The sequence below is a fragment of the Panthera pardus genome, unplaced genomic scaffold, assembly GCF_024362965.1.
Source record: "Panthera pardus isolate Hobbes unplaced genomic scaffold, ASM2436296v1 HiC_scaffold_13, whole genome shotgun sequence".
Lineage (NCBI taxonomy): Eukaryota > Metazoa > Chordata > Mammalia > Carnivora > Felidae > Panthera > Panthera pardus.
In genome coordinates this window covers 143287630-143312135 of record NW_026526688.1, presented here as the reverse complement: position 1 = coordinate 143312135, position 24506 = coordinate 143287630, and the positions used below count along the sequence as shown (strand labels likewise).

At 39.9% G+C, this 24506-nt stretch overlaps 1 protein-coding gene across 1 annotated transcript in view; it reads right to left on the bottom strand.

Moving 5' to 3' along the window:
* SCARB2 (scavenger receptor class B member 2) overlaps positions 1 to 24506 on the bottom strand; it is a 76196-nt gene that overhangs the window by 15869 nt on the left and 35821 nt on the right. Inside the window, exons 3-7 of the mRNA XM_019467083.2 lie at positions 23309 to 23456; positions 22043 to 22231; positions 13295 to 13386; positions 3646 to 3765; positions 800 to 969 (exon numbers count right to left, since the gene is read on the bottom strand). Of these exons, the coding sequence (XP_019322628.2) occupies positions 800 to 969; positions 3646 to 3765; positions 13295 to 13386; positions 22043 to 22231; positions 23309 to 23456 (719 nt within the window). The remainder of the gene's footprint in view (positions 1 to 799; positions 970 to 3645; positions 3766 to 13294; positions 13387 to 22042; positions 22232 to 23308; positions 23457 to 24506) is intronic.

The window sequence follows — 24506 nt, the reverse complement described above, 5'->3', positions numbered from 1 at the left end:
AAAGGAACAGAGGAACTACAAAACTGCCAGAAAATAATGAACAAAATGCCAATAAGTCTATACTTAGCAATAATTACTTTAAATGTAAATGGACTAAACTCTTCAATTAAAAGACAGAGTGGCTGAATGGCTAAAAATGTAAGACCCATCCATATGCTGCTTAAAGAGACTCACTTCAGATGCAAGGACACACACAGACTGAAAGTAAAGGGAAGAAAAAAGATGTTCCAAGCAACTGGAAATCAAAAGAAAGCTGGGGTAGCTATAATTACATCAGACAAAATAGACTTAAAATTTTTTTTTTAATGTTTATTGATTTTTGAGAGAGATAGATACAGAGCATAAGTGGGGGAGGGGCAGAGAGAGAGAGGGAGATACAGAATCCGAAGAAGGCTCCAGGCTCTGAGCTGTCAGTACAGAGACCAACGTGGGGCTCAAACTCACAAACCGTGAGATCATGACCTGAGCCGAAATCAAGAGTCGACACTTAACTGACTGAGCCACCCAGGCATCCCTGCAGTGATCATTTTATAATACGTACAAATATTGAATTGTTGCATTGTATACTGAAACTAATAAAATGTTATATGTCAATTAAACCTTAATTGAAAAAAAAAAAAACAAGCATTACAGAAAAGCCAGTAATTTTTTTTTTTACCATTCTATAGCCATATTGTGAAATATTATTCTTGAAAAGCCAGAATCACTCTTTCGTTTGGGCTGACAACATTCTTTTATTGAAGAACACTAACCCTTCATTCTAGACACTCATAAGTATGTCCCTTCTCTGAGCTCTTACCATTCTTGCAGATGCTGATATTCAAAACTCCTGAGCCCAGGCAGTTTCCTTTAGGTATACAGAAGCCGGCATTGTCCGAGGTATTGGCTAGTACTTCTCTAGGCACCTTATACCGAAAAGCAGGCAGTCCCTGCACACTCTCAAAGTCACTGAAGGTTATATACACTGATCTGTTAGGAAGGAAGAATGAAAAGTCAGTGTGGGCTCTGGTCAGTGTAACTGGCCCCGAACCAGTAAGTTAACAACCGTTCTCAGGTACAACATGGTTAAAGCTTACAGGGTAAAGCGGTGAACGAAGCTACAAAAGAAAGTTTGAAAGGAACTCAACCCACTCAGTGCAGACGGTGAATCATAACAAAATTTGTTTAAGAGGTAGCAACTGTAGTAATAGCTAAACAAGGCCAAGAAAAAAAAAATGTGTGGTAGAATATTAAGATGACATTTAGGATGGAGCCTCACATCGAAAGAAATAAAAGAGTCGTCTAGACCAGCATGGACACGTGCCAGCGTGGATGAAGCAGAAGCAAGGGCAGAGGCAAAGCAAAAGCAGAAAAGGTCACAAAGGGCTCGGCTGGGTAGATTTTGTAAGCACTTGAAAAGTGCCCCATTAGACAGATCTTTGATTTGAATGTATACTGATACCCATTTACCTCAAATAAAAATAGTGTCCATATTCTGGAATTCATTTCAATGTTTATTATTTCAGCCATTTATTTCAACGGAGTTCAACTTAATTTTGTCTTGAGTCCTTACTGAGCATCAGTGATCGCACATAATACTAACCACCCTTGTATTTGCATAGCGCCTGAGTGACAGAGCACTCTGACAGACACTGTCTCAAGTGGTCCTTCATCTGAAGCCCAAAGGAATTGCTTTCTGGGTCTGGCTTTTTCATCTTTGAATCAGAGGTGGGGCATGTCTCGCAGGGTTTGGGACAACATCGGAGCTGCCTCCCAGTCACATCCCACCCCTATAGCATTTCCTAAATAAAATATTTTAGGCAAACGGAAAAATAGAGAAAGTATTATAATAAATACCTTTTACAACAAATACTAGCCAGGTAAATAAAAAATATATTATGGCTATAACTGCAGCTATCTGTATAACACTCCTGATTCCAGTCCTCCTGATTCCAGTCCTCTGCATCCCCAGAGGTAGCCACTGTCCTGAACTTGGGGTTCATCCCTCCCTTGCCGGTGTTCATCCTTTCACAAACGTGCACATTCATAAACAACATGTGGCATCGTCTGCTACTTTTATGTGTTCTATACACAGTACACCGTGTTCTTTTCCTGTAATTTGCTTTTTCATTCAACACCATTGAGATTTATAATATTGATATAATATCTCATTATTGAGATTTATAATATTATAGTCTGATTCTTACATTTTAAATCTTACATGATATTACATCATATGAATACACAATTTGTTTATATTCTTTTTATAGAGACTTAGATTGCTTCCAATTTTTCACTACTAAGAGTGTGATGCAATGGACTTTTCTGTGTATGCCTCCTTACACGTCTATACAAGGGTTCTTCAGGCCAGCGAGCTTATGTAGGAGAACAGTGAAGCACCATGGAGTTTGCATGTCTTTGGCTTTACTAATAATTACCAAATGGCCCTTCAAAAGTGGTTATGCCAGATAAGAATGTGTTTCCTCTGTGCCAAATCTTTTAATGAGCCTCCTACTACCTTTCCAGTTTGTCTTATTTCACTCACTGCATTCAAATGCATTTTCTGTTCCTTCAGTCCTCCCACAAATATGTATGGACAAGGGCAGCCAGCTAGAGGGGGGATGTGGTATTTCTGTGGGAGAGCTGGAAGGGTGTGAACCATGGCACAGGCAGCAGGGACGGACAGGTGGGGGCCAATACAAGAGCTATTTCTGAGAAGGCATCCCAGCACCTGGTAGCAGATTCTATGCAGGAGAGGAAGGAGATTTATAGTATCGACAATATTTCTGGCAGGTCTGGCTGGGTAGGTGGTGCAATTATGTAAGCTATGAAACACCACCAGAACAGCAATTCTTGATAATATTGAATCAACAGCATCAAATGCAGCTAGGTCACTTGGGAATTTGAGAAGTTTCATAAAAAGCCTGGCTTGGGTGAGTGGGGAGGATATGGAGACTATATGAGTCAGACATTCATTTGGGTAGTTTGAGGGTGAAGGGCGGAGAAAGGGCAATGGTGATGGGGGGAATGGGAATCAGGGTGGAGAGCAGGATGCCTTCTTCCCAAATAGGAGCCATAATCATGAAGGACCAGGTGGAGAGAGAGAGAGAGAGAGCTTACGGGGCAAGTGAGAGCAGGAATGATCTAAGGGAAGGTGATAGCTAATACCTATAAACTCTGAAATAGGGACAGCAGTTTGATTTATTTATCTTCTATACAGAGGTTATCTGTTGACTGGAAGAAGACCAGGTCAAGTTTCGTGCTTGACAGAGCATATCATAATAACTCAGAGCCATCACTTAACATTGTTTACTCTCTGACATGCCCTGGGCTAAGTGCTCTACTAACTGTAACTCATTTGTCCTCATATAACAACTCCTAAGGTAGACAGCTATCCTTATTTTACCAATGAGGAAAGTGAGGCACAGAGTGGTTGAATAACTTTCCCAAGGTCACTGAGCTGTAAGTGTTGGAGCTGGTATTCAAACGAGCCAATGCAGTCAGGCTCTGGAGCCTGTGAACCACTATACCACACTGTCTCTCAATATGCCATCAGCATTTATCACTGATTAAGCACAAATGGCCATGCCTGTTAAGGGTAGCTGCATATATTCCTCACATTTTGAGGGGTTTTGTAGTCAAATAACCTATTTATAAAGTCCTTACCTGCAAAACTCAGATGGGAAGACATAAAGAATTTCATCTTTGTTTATTAACGGGTGAAAAGAATCTCCGTCTGTTCCATTAATCATATTGCACTTGTCAGTTGTCCACCAGTCAAGTGACCTGGAATTGATACGCACAAGAAAGGGTCAAGATGATCAAATTTTTACATTTTTTTAATGTTTATTTATTTTTGAGAGGGAGAGAGAGAGAGAGAGAGAGAGAGAGAGAGAGAGAGAGAATATGAGCTGAGAAGGGGCAGAGAGAGAGGGAGACACAGAATCTGAAGTAGGCTCCAGGTTCAGAGCTGTCAGCATAGAGTTCGATGCGGGGCTTGACCCCATGAACTGTGAGATCATGACCTGAGCCAAAGTCCAGCACTTAACTAACTGAGCCACCCAGGTGCCCCAAGATGATCAAATTTCACTTGAGAGTTTTTTTCAGATGGTCAGGACTTTTTAAGCCTTAATTGGGAGCCAGCTACCCACAGTATCTTATTCATACACAGAAACAAGGGGGGTGCTGGTTAGGGACTGGATCAAGAGGGGGAATAGTAGGCACCTGATCCCCAAATCAGTTCTGATAGAGGCAACATCCAGAAACATCCTCTTCCCTTTCTTCAAGAAAGAGTATCTGATGCAGAGGCTTAAAATACCCTTTTTCTTAAAACATTGATTCAATTTAGCATGAACAATAGCCTTGTTCAGAGCTAGCTCACTGACAGGTGACCTCAGGACAGGTATGTTCAGCTCTTAAGGAAGGCATTAAGATGGCAGAGTAGTAGGAGCACCTTATAGTTGTCGCCTCCCTCAAACACAGCTAGATAAATACCAAATCATTGTGAACACCCAGGAAATCCATCTGAGACTGAGAGAACAAAGTGCACAACTATAGGGAGAAAAGAGGCCACATTGTGGAAGGTAGGAGGTGTGGAGATGTGATCTGGGGGAGAAAAGAATCACTGGTGCTGTGGAGGGGAGGGAGCCCTGATCAGAGACAGAGAGAGAGAGAGAGAGAGAGAGAGACAACACAGCATGCAGGGCATTGCACAAGAAAAACACTTCCCCAAGACCATTGATAGGGAAAATGAGAGGCGCTGATAACTGCAAGATTTTATAAGCAGTGGAGCCCAAAGTCTGAAGTTTCAGAGGTCTGTGTCACCCCGGGGACGGAGACTGGTGGATGTAGAGGTGCTCCTGTGGGGAAGGAAGGCAGAGGCCCGGGAACAGACAGTGTGCTCTGAGGACCCCCTGGGTCACACTGGGAGAGACAGTTCCCCTTCCTGGACAAAAGAGCCGGTGGGCTCCACTGAGCTGCCCCATTCATTAGCAGAGGAGCAGAGATGCCTGCTGAGGGCAGATAACTGAGACACTGACTTTTTGCTGCGCTTTACCATAAACTACAACCCCCATGCCTTCAAGTGACTGCCCTTCTGGGACAAACCGGCACTAGCCACAGTACAGTGAGACCCTCTCCCAGAGGATTAGTGTGGGTCCATGCCACTCTGGGTCCCTAAAACTTGGGAGTTTTGAAACCCAGCAGGCACACCGGAGCACTGTGCTGCCATGTGGGCAGATGGCTGGGACACAGACAGGGTGAAGCAGGGATTTGAGGGAAGCCTGGGACAAATGAGGGAGAGATTGTTTGCTCTTCTGTGAGGGCTTCCTGAAGAGCAGCAGGCATGAACTCCCCTCTCCAGGGATGAGAGCTGGCTGACGCCATTTTTCACTGCACCCATCAGCACAGACAGACTTCAGACAGAGGCACAATGCCCACAGTAGAGGCTTGAGCCTCATATACTAAGCCCTGCTCCACTGCACTCTGCAGATGTTTTTGGTTTGTTTTGCTTTGTTTTGTGTTTTACTAGGACAAGTGTCACTGAGAGCCAGAGCAGCAGTAGGCTCCTCCCCCAGGAGACTAGCACAAACCCCTTGCACCCACCAGGTCTACTGACCACAGAGTGCTGCAGAGTTTCAGTCTAGGGGATATAGGATCTAGCCTCTTGACAAGCAGACCAAAATACACTAATTAAAACTTGCCACACAGTGGACAAGATCCAAACAATCCCCATTCTGCAAGGAGAAATTCTGCAGAAGACTGATCTGAGGGAAAGAGCTGCCAAAACACAACAGCAGATCACACACAACATACACCAGAAACATTTTCTGAAGCATCAGGCACTAGGCAGAATAGAATGTCTTTTTAATATAGACATTACTTGAGCCAAATCATAAGAGACTCTTAAAAACTGAGAATAAACTGAGGATTGATGGGGGTGGGAGAGAGGGGAAAGTGGGTGATGGGCATCGAGGAGGGCACCTATTGGGATGAGCACCGGGTGTTGTATGGAAGCCAATCTGACCTTAAAATTCATTAAAAAAAATAATACAGACATTACTGTCAGGAGTGGGAAACATAACAGGTTTTCCTAATACACAGAAGACAGACACCTAGACAAAATGCCAAGATGGAGGAATTCATCCCAAAAGAAAGAACAAGAAGTATAGAAAAGTATGAGAAAAGTACAGAAGATACCAGGGAGAGTTCCTTACCACAGAGATATAAGACCTAAAAACTAGTCAGGCTGAAATAAAAAATGCTATAACTGAGATGCAAAACCAACTGGATGTAATGACCACAAAGATGGAAGAAGCAGATTAAGTGATATAGAGGATAAAGTTATAGAAAATAATGAAGCTGAAAAATAGAGGGGAAGAAAAATATTGGATCACAAATGTAGACTTAGGGAATTCAGTGACTCCATAAAGCATAATAACATTTGTATCATATTAGTCTCAGAAGAAGAGAAGGGAAAGAGGGCAGAAGGTTTATTCGAGTGAATTATAGCCAAAAAGTTCCCTCATTTGGGGAAGGAAACAGACATCCAAATCCAAAAGGTACAGAGAACTCCCATCAAAATCAACAAAAGCAGGCCAACACCAGGACACATCACAGTAAAATTTGCAAAATACGGAGATGAGCAAAAAATCCTGAAAGCAGTAAGGGAAAATAAATCCCTAACCTATAAGGGAAGACAAATAAGGTTAGCAACAGATCTCTCCACAGAAACTTGACAAGCCAGAAGGGAGTGGCATGATATATTCAATGTGCTGACTGGGAAAAATATGCAGCCAAGAATCCTTTATCCAGCAAGGCTGTCATTCAGAATAGAAGGACAGATAAAGAGTTTCTCAGACAAACAAAAACTAAAGAAGTTCATGACCACTAAACCAGCCCTGCAATAAATAGTAAAGGAGACTCATTGAGTAGGAAAGAAAGGCCAAAAGCAACAAAGACTAGAAAGGAACAGAGAAAATCTCTAGCAACAGTGACTTTAGAGGTAACACAATGGTACTAAATTCTTATTTATCAATAATTACTCTGAATGTAAATGGACTAAATGCTCCAATCAAACGACATGGGCATCAGATGGATTAAAAAAACAGAAACAAAAAACAAAAAACAAAAACCAAGACCCATCTAAATGCTTCCTACGAGAGACCAAGTTTAGACATAAAGACACCTCCAGATTGAAAGTGAGGGAATAAAAAACCAGTTATCATGCTAATGGATGTCCAAAGAAAGCCAGAGTAGCCATACCTGTATCAGACCAACTAGATTTTAAACCAAAGAGTGTAACAAGAAATGAAGGACACTATATCATAATAAAGGGGCCTACCCAACAAGAAGATCTAACAATCATAAATATTTATGCCCCAACTTGGAAATATGCAAATATATACATCAATCAAAAAAAACCACAAAGAAACTCATTGATAACAGTACAATAATGGTAGGGAATTTTTAATACCCCACTTACAGCAGGGACAGATCATCTAAGCAGAAAATCAACAAGGAAACAATGGCTTTGAGTGACACAACAGATGGACTTAACAGATATATTTGGAACATTTCATCCTAAAGCAGCAGAATACACATTATTTTCGAGTGCACATGCAACATTCTCCAGAATAGATTGCATACTGGGTCACAAATCAGGCCTCAACTAGTACAAAAAGACTGAGATCATACCATGCATATTTTCAGACCACAAGGCTATGAAACTTGAAGTCAACCACAAGAAAAAATTTGGAGAGACCATAATACATGGAGGTTAAAGAACATTCTACTAAAGAATGACTGGGTGGCTCAGTCAGTTGAGTGTCCAGTGCTTGATTTCGGCTTGGATCATGATCTTGCAGTCTGTGGCTTCAAGCCCCTCATTGGGCTCTGCACTGACAATGTGGAGCCTGCTTGGGATTCTGTTTCCCTTTCTCTCTGCATCTCCCTCTATTTCTTTCTAAAATGAATAAATAAACATTAAAACAAAAAAAGAATGAATGGGTTAACCAGGAAATTAAAGAATAAACTTTAAAATACATGGAAGCAAATGAAAATGAAAACATGACAGTCCAAAATCTCTGGGATGTAGTAAAAGCTGTCATAGGAGGGAAGTATATAGCAATACAGGCCTATCAAGAAACAAGAAAAGTCTCAAATATACAACCTAACTTTACACTTAAAGGAGCCAGAAAAGAAACAGCAAATAAAGCCTAAAGGCAGCAGAAGAAGGGAAATAATAAAGATTTGAGCAGAAATAAATGATAGAGAAACAAACAAACAAACAAAAAACACATTAGAACAGATCAACAAAACTAAGAGCTGGCTCTTGCAAAGAATTAATAAAATCAATAAACCCCTAGCCATACTTATCAAAAAGAGAACAGAAAGGACCTAAATAAATAAAATCATGAATGAAGGAGGAGACCTCACAACCAACACCATAGAAACACAATTATAAGAGAATATTATGAAAAACGATATGCCAACAAACTGGGCAATATGGAAAAAAATGGAGAAACTCCAATAAACACATAAATGACCAAAGATACAACAAGAAGAAATAGAAAATCTGAACAAATTGATCACCAGCAAAGAAACTGAATCAAATAAAAAAATCTCCCAACAAACAAAAGTCCAGGGCCATATGGCTTTCCAGGGGAATTCTACCAAACATTTAAAAAAGAGTGAAATCAAACTGTTTCAAAAAATATAAATGGAAGGAAAATTTCCAAACTCATTCTATGAGGCCAGCATTACCTTGATTCCAAAACCAGGACGAAGGGAGAATTCTCCACTAAAAGGGAGAATTACAGGCCAATATCCCTGATGAGCACAGATGTAAAAATTCTCAGTAAGATACTAGTAAACTGAATCCAACTGAACATTAAAAGAACTATTCATCATGATCAAGTGAGATTCATTCCTGGGCTGCAGGGTAGATTCAATATTCAAAAATCAATCAACATGATATACCACATTAATAAAAGAAGACAAGAACTATATGATCCTCTCAAAAGATGCAGCAAAAGCATTTGACAAAATATAGTATCTATTCTTGATAAAAAGCCTTTGGCAAAGTAGTGATAGAGGGAACAATACCTCAACATCATAAAGGCCATGTAGGAAAGACTCATAGCTAATACCATCCTCAATGAAGAAAAACTGAAAGCTTTTCCTCTAAGGTCAGGAACAAGACAGGGATGTCCACTCTCAGCAGTGTTATTTAACATAGTACTGGAAGTGCTAGCCTCAGAAATCAGAGAGCAAAAAGAAACAAAAGGCATCCAAATTGGCAAGAAAAAGTCAAACTCTCACTATTTGCAGATGACATGATACCCTATGTAGAAAACCTGAAAGACTCCACCAAAAAACTGCTAGAACTGATACAGAAATTCAGCAGTCACATGACACAAAATCAATGTACAGAAATCTGTTGCATTTCTATACACCAATAATGAAGCAGCACAAAAAGAGAAATCAAGAAGTTGATCCCATTTACAATTATACTAAAAACCATAAGATACCTAGGAATAAACCTAACCAAAGAGGTAAAAGATCTGTGCATGGAAAACTATAGAAAGCTTATTAAAGAAATTGAAAATGACACAAAGAAATGGAAAAACATTCCATGCTCATGGGTTGGAAGAATAAATGTCGTTAAAATGTCTATACTACCCAAAGCAATCTACACATTTAATGCAATCCCTATGAAAATACCAGCAGCATTTTCCACAGAACTAGATCAAACAATTCTAAAATTTGTATGGAACCATAAAAGACCCCAAATAGCCAAAGCAATCTTGAAAAAGAAAAGCAAAGCTGGAGACATCACAATTCTGACTTCGAGCTTTATTACAAAGCTATAATCATCAAGAGAGTATGGTACTGGCACAAAAACAGACACATAGATAAGTGGAACAGAACAGAAAAACCCAGAAATAGACGCACAACTATATGATCAACTAATCTTTGACAAAGCAGAAAAGAATATTCAATGGAAAAAAGACATTCTCTTCAACAAATGGTGTTGGGAAAACTGGTTAGCAACATGCAGAAGAATGAACCTGGACAACTTTCTACATCATACACAAAAATAAATTCAAAACGGATGAAAGACCTAAGTGTGAGACAGGAAACAATCAAAATACTGGGGAAGAACATGGGTAGCAACCTATCTGAAACTGGCCACAGCAACTTCTTGCTAGCCATGTCTCTGGAGGCAAGGGAAACAAAAGCAAAAATGAACTATTGGGACTTCATTATGCCAAAAAGCTTCTGCCCAGTGAAGGAAACAGTCAACAAAACTAAAAGGCAGTCCATTGAATGGGAGAAGATCTTTGCAAATGACCTATCTGATAAAGGGTTAGTATCCAAAATCTATAAAGAACTTATCAAGCTCAACATCCATAAAGCAAATAATCCAGTTAAGAAATGGGCAGAAGATATGAACAGACATTTCTCCAAAGAAGAGATCCAGACAGCTAACAGACACATGAAAAGATGCTCACCATCACTCATCATCAGGGAAATATAAATCAAAACCATGATGAGATACCACCTCACATCTGTCAGAATGACTAAAATGGACAACACAGGAAACAACACATGTTGGTGACAATGTGGGGAAAGGGGAACCGCCTTACACTGTTTGTGGGAATGCAAACTGGTGCAGCCACTCTGGAAAACAATATGGAAGTTCCTCAAAAAGTTAAAAATAGAACTACCCTATGACCCAGCAATTGCACTACTATATATTTACCTAAAGGATACAAAAATACTAATTTGAAAGGAGACATACATCCCAATGTTTATAACAGCATTACCAACAATGGCCAAGTAATGGAAAGAGCTCCAATGTCCATTGACTGATGAATGGATAAAGATGTGATGTGATGTGTGTGTGTGTGTATGTGTGTGTGTGTATACACATATATATAATGGCATATTACTCAGCCATCAGAAAGAATGAAATCTTGCCATGTGCAACAACATGGATGGAGGTAGAGTGTATTATGCTAAGCAAATAAGTCAGTCCCAGAAAGACAAATATCATGATTTCACTCATATGTGGAATTTAAGAGAACAAAACAGATGAACATAAGAGAAGGGAAAAAAATAAGAGAGAGGGAGGCAACCCATAGGAGACTCTTAACTACAGAGAACATGGGGCGCATTGGTGGCTCAGTTGGTTAAGCATCTGACTTTGGCTCAGGTCATGATCTCACAGATTGTGAGTTCGAGCCCCGTGTTGGGCTCTGTGCTGACAGCTCAGAGCCTGGAGCCTGCTTCAGATTCTGTGTCTCCCTCTCTCTCTGTCCCTCCCCTGCTTGCTCTCTCTCTCTCTCTCTCTCTCTCACAAAAATAATAAATAAATGTTTAAGAAAAAACTATAGAGAACAAACAGACGGTTGATGGAGGGAGGTGGGGGGGGATGGGCTAGACGGGCGATGGATATTAAAGAGGGCACTTGTCATGACAAGCACTGGGCATTATATGGAAGTGATGAATCACTAAACTCCACTCCTGGAACCAATATTATATGTTAACTAACTAGAATTCAAATAAAAACTTAAAATAATAAAAAATAGATGATGGGGATTAAGGAGTGCACAATATAGGTTGTTATAGGGAAGTGATGAATCTCTACATTTTACACCTGAAACTAATCTCCCGCTGTGTGTCAACTAAGTAGAATTTCAATAAAAATGCACAAGAAAGAAAAAAGAAAAAAATTAATAAAATACATTGGTACATTTAATTAATTACTATAAAGTGATAAACATTCTGCTTATATTTGGCTTCCAGAGAACGTGAAACAAGTTGAAGGCAAGAACAGCATGGAAGATGGGTATAATGTATTACAAAATGGGTAACATTACCGTCCTATTTGGGAGGAGAAGAGACAATAGACAACTTTCAATTTTGTCAGCAAAAACTGTAAAGTATGAACCATAAAATCTGAGGGTAGAATAGGCATAAACCAGAAAAAAAGTCCAATATATTAATTAACATATCATTATATTATAATTGTATCAATAATTATATTAAGTATTTAAAAGGATTACACTCTGCTACTGAAAGATTGGGAAGAAAACAACAGATTGAGTTTAAAACAAAATCCAGCTATATCCTGTTTACACCTAAATTTCCCTGTGGCCAGAAGCCTGATCATCCAGGGGCAACACTGTTCCCAGTTTCTCAAATATTCTTTCAGGGATCTTATCTATTTTGGTGTATGTGTTTGTCTGTGTGTGTACACATGCACAAATATACATTTATGTACATGGATATGTGGACTTTTTAAAATTTAAACAAGCTTTTTATTTAAAAACAGTTTGAGAGGTGCCTGGATATCTCAGTCCGTTGAGCATCCGACTTTGGCTCAACGTTCACGAGTTTGAGCCCCAGGTCAGGCTCTGTGATGACAGCTCGGAGTCTGGAGCCTGGTTCAGATTCTTTGTCTCCCTCTCTCTCTGCCTCCACCCCCACCCTGCTCATGCTCGCTCTCTCTCCCTCTCTCTCTCAAAAATAAATAAACATTAAAAATATATAAAAATAAAAATAGTTTGAGATTTACAGAAAAATTGTGAAGGTAGTACAGAGGGTTTCCCTATATTCCACACCATTTTTTTCTGGGAAGCTTGGATATAAATTTAATGTTCAACAACAGAATTCCTCTTGCCTAAGTCCCTAAAGAATTACCCTCTTCTTCTTTCTGAGGTTTCTAATTCCTCTTATAGAAATCATCTTGTCTTATACGTGGCTTTACTACAAACTGCCTCGGCTCCTTTTTAGAAATAGCTTGTTTCTTAGTAATGTTAAAAAAAAAACATTTCTGAAATACCATAATGGTGAACTCGAATGTATTTTATCTTTAAAGAAAAACACATAAACAGTACACAATCATAAATTAAATTAAAAAGAGAAACTCTTCCCTGTGCCCCCAAAGTGGTTTTAAAGTATCTGTGTTGCAGCTACACATCAATTCAATGACCACGAGGAAAGTGAAACTTGTTGCCCCTTGTAATTCATGCCTGGCTGAGATCAATCTACAGAGCACTAATATTTCATCTGTAAAGTGTGTTGCCCCAATCCTGATTTCTAAAATACTAATTATAAAGATATTTTACATATTTATAGAGCGTGACACCCAAAAAATGACAGTGTTAAAATTCTTTTGAAATAACGCGTAAGGAGACGTGCAATTTAAGCAAAAATTTTTTAAATTTAAAATTTTCAAACTTTAAATATATTCAAAAAGTATATTCAAATTTTAAAAATAATTAAAAGTAAAAATCATTACACTTACGTTTTTCCATTCCATTCCACAATCTTTGTAAAGTCAAGGTAATTATCTTCTCCCGTTAGAAAAACATAGTCTCCATCATTAGTCCCATTTTTCTGAAAATAAGTGAACACGATCATTTTAAGAAATTGTGGTGGTTAATTTTACGTGTCAACTTGTCTAGGCTACGGTACCCAGTTGTTTGGTCAAACGCTAATTTAGATGGTGCTATATTTTGTACATGATGAAGATTTACAATCAATTGGCTAAGTAAAAGATTACCAACGATAATGTGGGTGGACTCATGCAATCTGTTGAAGGTTTTAAAAACAAAATCTGAGGTTTGCTGGACAGAAAGGAATTCTCAGTTCTGCAATGTAGAATTCCTGCCTGAGTTTCTAGCCTGCCAGCCTGTCCTAGGGGTTTCAGACTGGCCACCTGCTGCCCCACAACTGCACAAACCAATTCCTTAATACATATAAATCTCTTGGATAGATAGATACTACAGATGTAGCTAGAGCTCTCCCATTGATTCTGTTTTTCTGGAGAACCCTAAGTGATACAGTAACTGAGAAACTTAATCTTCACAAAACTAACCTAGTTGAGGCTAACCGCTACATAACACTGAAGCAGAACTAAGATATAGAGTGACTGTTCGACTAAATGCCATATTAACCATGCTACTACTTTATGGTTTCAAAAAGTTTGAGCCCGATTAAATAATGAACAAAGGATTTGAAGAGACATTTCTTCGAAGAAAATATTCAAATGGCCAGCAAGTACACGAAAGGATGCTCAACATCATCCGCCACTAGAGAAATGCAAAGCCATAGTACTATTTCACACCCACCAGGATGATGCTAAAATTTTTTTAAAACATAAACAAATAAAGGAAAAGGACAAGCGTTGGTGAGGATGTGGAGAAATCGAGGCCCTTGGGCACTGGTGGTGGGAATGGAAAATGATGCAGCTGCTGTGGACAGTAGTTTGGTGGTTCTTCAAAAAGTTAAACACAAACCCAAAATTCTATGACCCCAAATTCCACTCCTCCCTATATATTCAAGAGAATTCCATTCCAAATATACATCTCAATGTCCATACAAAAACTTGTACACATAGGTTCAGAGCAGCATTATTCATAAGAGCCCACGGTAGAAACAACCCAAATATCCATCAACTGATGAATAAAGTGTGGTATATCCATACAATAGAATATTACTCAGCCATAAAAAGGAATAAAGTGCTGATACATGCTACAACATAGATGAATCTTGTAAACATAATGCTAAATAGAAGAAGTCAGATACAAAGGTCACATATGGTATGATTCCATTTACAGAAATGTTCAATTGCCAGAAATGGTTCCAACCTCTTGGCCACCATTTGTATAATAGTAGGCATGTGTGTTCAGTTTTTTAATTTTATTTTTTGCCTAACCAAGCCAAACTCCATTCCCAAATGCCCTTCCTCTCGGGCTCTGAGGAAGCTCTCACACAGAGAGTTCTGGCTCTTCTCCTTCAGCCTGGGCCAGCCTGGCCTCCTGCTCAGCACCAGCAGTCTCAGCACCCCACGGGGCAGGTGAGAGGTTGGGCAGGTGTGGGGGGTTACTTATGTTTTGTTTCAAACAAAACAATAATCTTACTTTTCTCTACAAAAGCAAAAACAAAAAAGACACAAACCTTTTAACTATTAAAAAAAAATTCTATAGATTCATAGGCAAATCCATAGAGACAGAAAGTATAGATTAGTGGTTGCCAAAGGCTGGTGGAAGGGGAGAAATGGAAGTGACTGCTAACAAATGTGTGGTTTTTTGGGGAGGATGATGAAAATGTTCTCAAATTTGACAGTGGTGGTGGTGGTTGTACAACCTTGTGAATACACTAAAAACCACAAAATTGTACACTTGAAACTGGTGAATTATATGTAAGTGAATTATATGTCAATAATGAAAAATAAGAAAGCATAAGTCCAGGGCCAGGACCCTACTGTAGGTTAGCTGCAACAAAAGAAAGTTGTATTAATATAGTCCCATTATTTCTTTCTTTAAAAAAAAAAAAGTTTTTTTAACGTTGATTTATTATTGAGAGACAGAGCATGAGAATGGGAGGGGCAGAGAGAGGAGGAGACACAGAATGCAAAGCAGGCTCCAGGCTCTGAGCTGTCAGCACAGAGCCCGACGCGGGGCTCGAACTCACAAACCGCGAGATCGTGACCTGAGCCGAAGTCGGATGCTCAACCAACCGAGCCACCCAGGCGCCCCTGTCTCTTTCTTTTTTTAAGTTTGTTCATTTATTTTGAGAGAGAAAGAGAGAGAGAGTGTGCACATGTGCACGCATGAGCAGGGGAGGGGCAGCGAGAGGGAGAGAGAGGATCCCAAGCAGGCTCTGCACTCATAGCATGGCTTAATCCTACGAACCATGAGATTGTGACCTGAGCCGAAGCCAAGAGTCAGAAGATGAACCAACTGAGCCACCCAGGCGCCCCAATATATACTTGGGGCTTTCAAGAAAGCTTTCTTCACTTATATATTCTCTCCAAGTTATACTTCTTAAGGGCACATACAGATAATCTATACAACTTTACAAATTCTTTATGTGAGGTTGGAGCTTTGATATCTGGGAAATAGCATGGGTGCTAGTTCCTCTATAATAATAAAGTAATAAGAGCTAACAATTATCGAATATTTATAATATTCCTGGCACTGGTCTAAAATTATAGTATGAATTATCTCATGAAATCCTCAGAACCACCACATAAAGCAGTGTGGTAGACAGAAATACGTCCACATTCTAATCCCCAGAACCTGTGAATACATTGCCTAACATGGCAAAAAGACTTCACAGATGTGATTAAGTTAAGGATCTTGAGATGGCAAGAGTGTCCTGGATTACCTGGGTGGACCCAGGTACTCCAAGTTTTCTTTCAAAGAGGCAAGGGGCCAGGTCAGAGCAGTAGGTGTGATGACAAGCAGAGGTCAGACAAAGAGACTGTGAAGATGTTTCCCTTTTGGTTTGGCAATGGTGAAAGGGGTGCCCGCCAAAAAAAGGCAGGCTGCCTCTAGAAGCTGTGAAATTCAAGGAAGTGGATTTTCCCTTAGAGCCTCCAGAAGGAACACAGCCCCGACAACACCCTGATTTTATGGCTATTGAGATCTAGAACTGGAAGATGATAATTATATTTGTGCTGTTTTAAGCCCCTACATTTATGGCCATGGGTAAAAGCAGCAACGGGAAACTAATACAGACATGCACCATTTTACCCTCATTCTATAGATGAGAAATCTGAAGCAAGGAGAAGTTAAATAACTTGTCCGGATCACTCAGCCAGCAAATGGTGGAGCTAGGTAGGACTGAAGCCCAGCTATGTAACCCTACACTCCACGGGCCGATCTGCTTACCAGGCTGTGGGCCTCATTCATTTATTAGCAACCACTTAGTGAATGCCTACCATGTATCTAGCACTGTATATCAGTGAACAAAATGGACACAAATTGCTGCCTTTGTGGTGCATCCACTCTAATACCATTATTATAATTGTTTTCATTTTTTAATGTTTATTATTAAATGCATATAATGTGACAGGCACTTTGTAGACAAACTAAGAATAATAAAATAACCAAAGACTGTTTTACTTTCATTGCTCTAGGCTATCTTTGGAGGTTTTTCACAGATATATTTTTGGGTATTAACACAGATGCATTTTGGGATAACAAGTTGATGCAATGTACTTGTGTTCTATTTTCTTTTTAAAATAGGTTTTTCAGGGTGCCAGGGTAGCTCAGTCGGTTAAGCATCTGACTTCAGCTCAGGTCACGATCCTGTGGTCCGTGAGTTTGAGCCCCACGTCAGGCTCTGTGCTAACAGCTCAGAGCCTGGAGCCTGCTTCAGGTTCTGTGTCTCCCTCTCTGCCCCTCCTCCACTTGTGCTCCGTCTATCTCTCAAAATAATAAACATTAAAAAAAATAATAAAATAGATTTCTCTTCTGATTACAGAAGTAATACATTCTTCTGAGTATAAAAGTAATAAATTCTCATTAGAAAATACAGAAAGATGTATAAAAAGGTGTCAATTCATCATTTTCCTAACCAATGGAAAATACTATTTGTATTTTGGTATGTTTCTTTTCAGTATCTTTTCCACACAAGATTTGTTTATAGAACTAAGATATATATGTGTAATATACATACACACAATTTTTATACATAAACACAATTATGTATGTATATATGTTTACATATATATATACATGGACACATATATGTGTACATATATGTGTGTATATATATATATCCTGTATACATATATATGTGTATGTGTATGTACACACACACACACACACAAATTGTGCATTTTCCTTAGCATATTTTATATGTTACCAAAAGTTCTTCATAGGTATACTTTAATGACTCCTCAACATTATGTAGAAATAATTAACTATTCTCTTATTGTTGGATATTTAATTTTGATTTTTTGCTACTGCAAATAATGTTGTGTGAATGTTTATGTATCTTTATGCCTAAAAACCTTGTCAATATTTTTGTTTTCTACACTGACTCATAAAAGTAAAATTACTAGAGAAAAGAACATGAACATGTTTAAGCCTTTTGATACATATTATCAAGTTGCTCAAGGTCATCCAGCTGGAGAGTGGTGGAAATAGTGTGGTAAATCAGTTTACATTCCCCAAGTTACTTTTGCTAAGCTTTGTTAATTAGATGAATGACCCCCCCCCCCAAAAAAAGTATAAGACTTGTCTTTTTTTGCACTGAGTTTGAACGCTTTTTTTCAAATAATTCAGCTCTCTGCCTTAAAAAACATTCATACCCTTTGTGAATTCTCTTCTCATGTTTTTTGCCTTCTTTGGTTCTTCTTTCTGTCACTTAACATTATTTTGCCAACTATATCAATATATCAATATGGACCACATCCATAATGGTCATGTGGTGCTCCCCACATGAAGTTTTACATGACTTTAAGATACGACAAAGGGCTGCCTGGGTGGCTCAGTCGGTTAAGCGTCCGACCTCGGCTCAGGTCATTATCTCACAATTTGTGAGTTCACACCCTGCATCGGGCTCTGTGCTGACAGTTCAGAGCCTGGAGCCTGCTTCAGATTCTGTGTCTCCCTCTCTTTCTGCCTCTCCCCCACTCGCACTCTGTCTCTCCCTCTGTCTCAAAAATAAATAAACATTAAAAGAAAAATTTTAAAAAAGATATGAGAAAGAACTTCTCTTTAGGAGCAGCAATGTGAACATTACAACAACTTAGAGAAAAATTCAAATACTCCACATAAAAAAATGCTGAACCACCAAGGCCCTTCGGTAGCTCAGTTGGTTAAGCAACCAACTCTTGATTTCTGCTCAGGTCATGATCTCACGGTTCGTGAGTTCCAACCCCATGTCACTGATAGTGCACTGAGAGTGCAGAGCCTGCTTGGGATTCTCTCTCTCCCTCTCTCTCTGCCCCTCTCCTGCTTTCTCTTTCTCTCTCTCTCTCAAAATAAATAAATAAACTTAAAAAAAAGCCAAACCACCAATTTAAAAAATGAAGGGATGTTATCTCCTGAACTCCTCCCCTTAACTCAGATCTAGCCTAAGCAAAGCAGTTAAGCATTTAAATGTTTCACAGTAATTCAGAAAGGGTTCTCTCCAATTGTTTTCTGCCCAAGAGTCAGACACTGCATGTGAATGCTTCCCTGTCTCTTGCTGGAACCTTTGTTATTGGAGGACAGTCGGGAATAAATAGGTTTAGTGTTATCAGGGTAGGGATGTGGGCTGGATACAAGGAACATATTATGGCAGGAGATGGAGAGGTGCTCTGAGACAGACTACCACAGTCACACCACTAGTGTGATGTCAGCAAAACCCCACGCCCCCTCCACCGAAGGACCAGCGGAACTGGCTGACCTCTCAAAGACACTTTCTAACAGCTATATATTTTATACACGCAAGACCCACACTTAGTGGGAGGTGCTTGAACTCTCTTACGTGGAGGAGAACAGAAGTGCCCTAATATCAGTAGGTAAAAATATGCTGATTGGCCCCGCAATATGAAGTAAGAGCATGTGATATTTAACCAGATCCCTTTTTCTCAAAAGCTCTGCGCCAATGTTCTACATCCACTCATCCTGTTCATTCTCACACGCTGTCCCTCCCCATTAATTGTTTGGCTGTTTCCTACTAGAAGGAAGAGCGTTCAACGCGTTAACCAAGGTTTCTCTCTTCATTGCATGTAGCGGAGCAGATGGTGCAGGCACGCAAGCCTGGGGCATCCGAGGGGGATGCTGGCACGACACAAGCAGAACTAAGGAAAGGTTTTCGGAAGGAGGGTACTTCCTCAGCCTATCCTGGTCTTTGAATGAATGACAGCTCAAGTGTGAACTTTTGTGCCGTTGGCTAAAGAATCAGTATTTGACCAGAGCAGATGGGACAAACTGAACAGAAACACTGCCTTTTTACCAACCACATGCAGACAGTCTGTTTGGCTCCCAAAGGGAAAAGATACAGCAGTCATGTTAATTCAGGGTCATCTTGGGAGCCAGTCATGAAGGGAAAAAGGAGTAACAGTTCCTGACATGTGTACTGTGATTTAAAGTTTATGAAGCATTTTTATGGACTTCTCACTTAGCCTTTCAAAACAATTTTTGAAGTGTGGATACTTTTAGCCTCAAGTTACACATGATGAAACTGAGGTTTAGAAATAGCCCCATAGTTATTAAGTGAAAAAAGTCAGAACATAAATCGAGGCACTCTGATTCCAAGTCTTATGCTCTATTCCTGGATGTGGGAAATGCACTCAAGGTACGAATCTAACTGAGCGATGGTACAGAGCTTTGTGGAGATACGGTGTCTACAAGGAGCGACAAAGGGCAAGGCAGCGAGATGAATAAATTAATAAATAAATAAACGCATAAAAGAATACAACCTTGCTTTGGGAAAATAAAAATGCCAATTTGTTAACCAGTCCATAAATGTGGGTTACATTTTAAAAAGATACAAAAGGATCTTAGTTAGAAGTCAGATGAAGTCAGTAATGTAAAAACAACAACAACAAAAAGCAAGCTATACAATAAAAAATTACCTGAAAAATACTGAGGTTTTAGGAACAGGACCTACCTTGCAGGTAGACAGAAACCACTTGGACCCGAAGGGCCTTAAAGTAACCTTTGTTGTATCTCTGTTGGAAATTCACCAGATATTTTTTTCTAGAAGGGATGTCTAGTCACAGCTTAAGAAATCAGTGCTTCCTCTGGTTTTATGGAAGCTGGGCTCCTTTTAGATGGGATCTTCTAAAATTTTTTTAAATGTTTATTTATTTTTGAGACTGGGGCAGTAGAAGGGGCAGAGAGAGAGGGAGGGAGACAGGATCCGAATCAGGCTTCAGGCTCTGAGCTGTTGGCAGAGCCTGATGTAGGGCTCAAACTCACGAACTGAGAGATCATGACCTGAGCTGAAGTTGGCACTTAACCGACTGAGCCACGCAGGCACCCCAAGATGGGATCTGCTAGACAGCATCTATTAATTCTGCTCCCCTAGAGAGAAGGATTCAAGGTGAGTTGAACCCTATTTCTAGGACCCCTGCCTCTTGCATAATGTTAAGAACTTTTTTTACTATTTTGTTTGAATGGCTTCTAAGTTTTGTATACCCTTGAATGCACAGGGCAGCATTATCACCATCTGCTCTAGAGGAACACTCTAGGATATAACAGGATAAGAGTAAGATTCTTGAGTAGTGAGAACCAGAGAATAACAACAGATTTAAAGGTGAGGAAATTCATCACAATCTCAGACCCCACCCTTAACCTGACACTTTCTACTTGAGTTTAAGTTTGTCATTAGCAACCTCCCACTATCCATTTTACTCAAGTGCTTTCTGTTTTTTGTTTCTTGGTAGGGGGGACGGATAGAGGGGAATGTGGATTTTTAAAATTGCTTTTAATTTTAGTTCATTTGAAACTCATACAGCAATAACATATGCTTTGAATAATAAATACTTGAATGCTGATATATTTTTTATTTCAAGCCAAAGTGAATAAAATCTGCAAGGAACCACACAAAATTCCACTTATAAGCATAAGAAATCATAGATGAGGGACACAGAGTTTCAAATTATCCATCCTCTTTCACGAATGACATGTCTGAAAATCTAACACGTAGCTCCCACCTCTAATGGACTATCATGTTCCTACTTAGTTTCTTGTCTCTGTCAGGCTGATGCATGGGTTTAGCCCCTAGGTCATCAATGAAGACTTGGCACCTATCACTGAAATTTATGATAGTTTGAAAGACTGCACCTGATTAATGGCACAGTCATACTCTGTATTTTTCATAGCTGCCCTCATTCAAAGTCACTGCTGGTGGCATGCCGAAATTGTGGGAGAAGGGTTTTCTTCCCCCCACCTAAAAACTAGAACACTTCCTTGTTTTTCACATACTCTACAAGACATCTAGAATTCCAAGCAATTTTGGTCTTTTTTTCTGGAAGACACTCAAAATGAAGATGAAATCTGGCTAGCAGCGCCCCTTCATCACCTGAATAAAGAGACTCTATGAGTGCCTGGGTGGCTTAGTTGGTTCAGCATCAGACTCTTGATTTTAGCTCAGGTTATAATCCGAAGGTCGTAGGCTTGAGCCCCATGTGGGACTCTGTGATGAGCATGGAACCTAATTAAGATTGTTTTTCTCCCCCTCTGCTCCTTCCCCGCTTGTGCATCCATGCTCCTTCAAAAAAAAAAAAAAAAAAAAAAGGATCTAAAAAGAAAGATCAACTTACCCCATAGTACAGGCCAAAATAGGGTGAGATCTCCGGTTTGAAAACACTGATGAGGGACAGGATCTCATCTTTGTAGCCCCAGAGCAGTTCGTCCACGGTGTGTGTCACAAAGAGCGTCTGCTGATAGGCCTTCAGCAGGGCCTCGATGAGCTCCCGGAGGAAGCGGAGCTGGGCCCATTCCATGGCAGTCTGAGAAACACAGGCAAGTTCAGATGGCAGAGCTCCCACCCCACTCTCCTATGGCCCCTTCAGCAAAAAGGGCTGGAAACTTAAAAGTAAATGTTAAGACTGAAGAGCTGCAAAGTCAGCCAGAGAGCTCCTCCTTGGCTACACGTGCACAAATGAGACTCTGCAGTTATTGTTCCTTTCTCAGTATTATATTTTGTAACTGTGAGTGTAGCGTTCCCACTTGCAAGCTCTCCAATTCTCCCTGCACTGCAGATGCAACGAGAAAAATGCTTGTGAATACACTGGCATCTTTGGCCACAAGGGGGCGCCACTTCCCCTCTGATGGGAGCCAGAGATTACCCTCCCCCCTCCCCCGCAAGTAGGCAGCAGGGCAGGGCCAAACATAGGATCTAATACTTTTTTCTCCATCCTGAGTCCACCATGACTGTCCAGCTGCAAATGTTGTTGTCACCCTGTAGTTAGAGTGGGAGCCTCAGAGGGGTTGCTGTGGGTGAAGAGGAGAGTTTCCAGGGTCTCATGTGTCTTTCTTGGATAGGATTATCATAACACAGACAGTGGAATCCCGCTAGGCTGTGAGCAGCCCAGTCTCTGCTATTTGGGAAGGGTGGGGGGATATCAGTATATATTTTGAGAATTTAAAAATCAAAGATGGAAATCTAAACTAAGAAGTGTATGCAAATTCTGTTGCTGGATTTTCTGAGCCAAAACAAGGGGCAAATAAATCTTTAAAAAATTATTGGCTATCCACTCCCTTCCCTCCCCGCCCCCCAAATCCTAGAGACATGTTTATTTGAACAAGAGCTGATCCCCAAGACACAGCAAGAAACTGTGGGAGGGAAAATCCTAAAATTCACATTTTGTCACCATTTGAAAAAAATCTTGCTTGAGAAACCTCAGAATAAAATGTCTCAGATGAACTTTCAGGAAGGAAACTGTAAAAAGTATACTTATATTTTTACATCTGTATATTTTTAACATAACTTAGTAACTCCTAAATGTAAAACCCATAACAGCTTTAACTTGGCTTTTTCCTTTCTCTTACAAGCCACAATAATGATACTAAAAATGCCTACTTACCACTGCAGGAATATTTAACGTTCTAATTAAGTCAATTTTAGGATCTCCAACAGATTGATTTCGTTCAAAAACATAGGCCTTGTTGTTAACAGCAGATATTGTTGTTCCATTATCTCCAAATTGAATATCTGCTTTGCTTCGAAGTTCCCTAAAAGAAAGAAACGCATTCTGTTTGAAAATAGGCACCACTTTAAAAAGCAAGAGGCCCCTGGGTGGCTCAGTTGATTGAGCATCCAATCTTGATTTCGGCTCAGGTCATGATCTCACGGTTCATGGGACTGAGCTCCGCATTGGGCTCTGCCCTGACAGTGCTGATGGGATTCTCCCTCTCCCTCTCTCTTTGCCCCAGCCCTACTTGCTCTCTCAAAATAAATAAACATAAAAAAAAAAAAAAAGCGCAATACTTTACCTTTCTTTTAGCACGGACGTTATTTTCAATAAGACATTCCACTATAATCATTTTCTAGAGAGCTTACAGATACTGATCCCTTAACAACTAGAGATTAAAGCTGGCATGTAGGAAGGAAATAAGTCCTGGGATACAGTCCTCTCAACACACTGGCCTTTTCATTCTTTCCCCCTACAATTTGGGAAATGCGATGGTCAAGCGTCACCATGACCAGGGAATCAAGGCCATTGAACTCTCTCTGGAGTGACAGTTTGCTCCCAAAATATTTTCAAATTTTTCAATTCATAGATCAGTTTGAATTTCAATTTCTTTTCCAAAGCCTTTTTATTCCTAGCTTGAATTCAGTTCAAAATTCATTTGACAAAATAAGTGCCCAAGACTTAGTACATTACAGGAGTTCACTCCTGTTTTTGGTATGCAGTTCAGTCTGGTTCAGGTTCATGCCCCCAGGTGAGGTATTAGAAAGCTCACAGAAAGGGCCTAGAGCCAGGGCATCACTAGGGTAAGGAGGGTGTGAGGCACTTGCCTTGTGTACAGAATGAAAGAGGTGCCAGAACACTCAGTACTGAAGGTAAATCATATTGCAATGCATTTTGAAAAATCAAAATTAATGCAAAAACATCCACGATGAACAAACCGTCAAACTTCTAAATAAAAACAGGACCTGATACTTTGTTCATCCAATGGTTTATGCTAGTCCTGGCCCCGCCTGGTTCATAGTAGATGTTCACAAAATTCCTGTGTCTATTGTTTCTCTCCCTCTGCTGCTTACCTTTTCTTCTTCCTGTT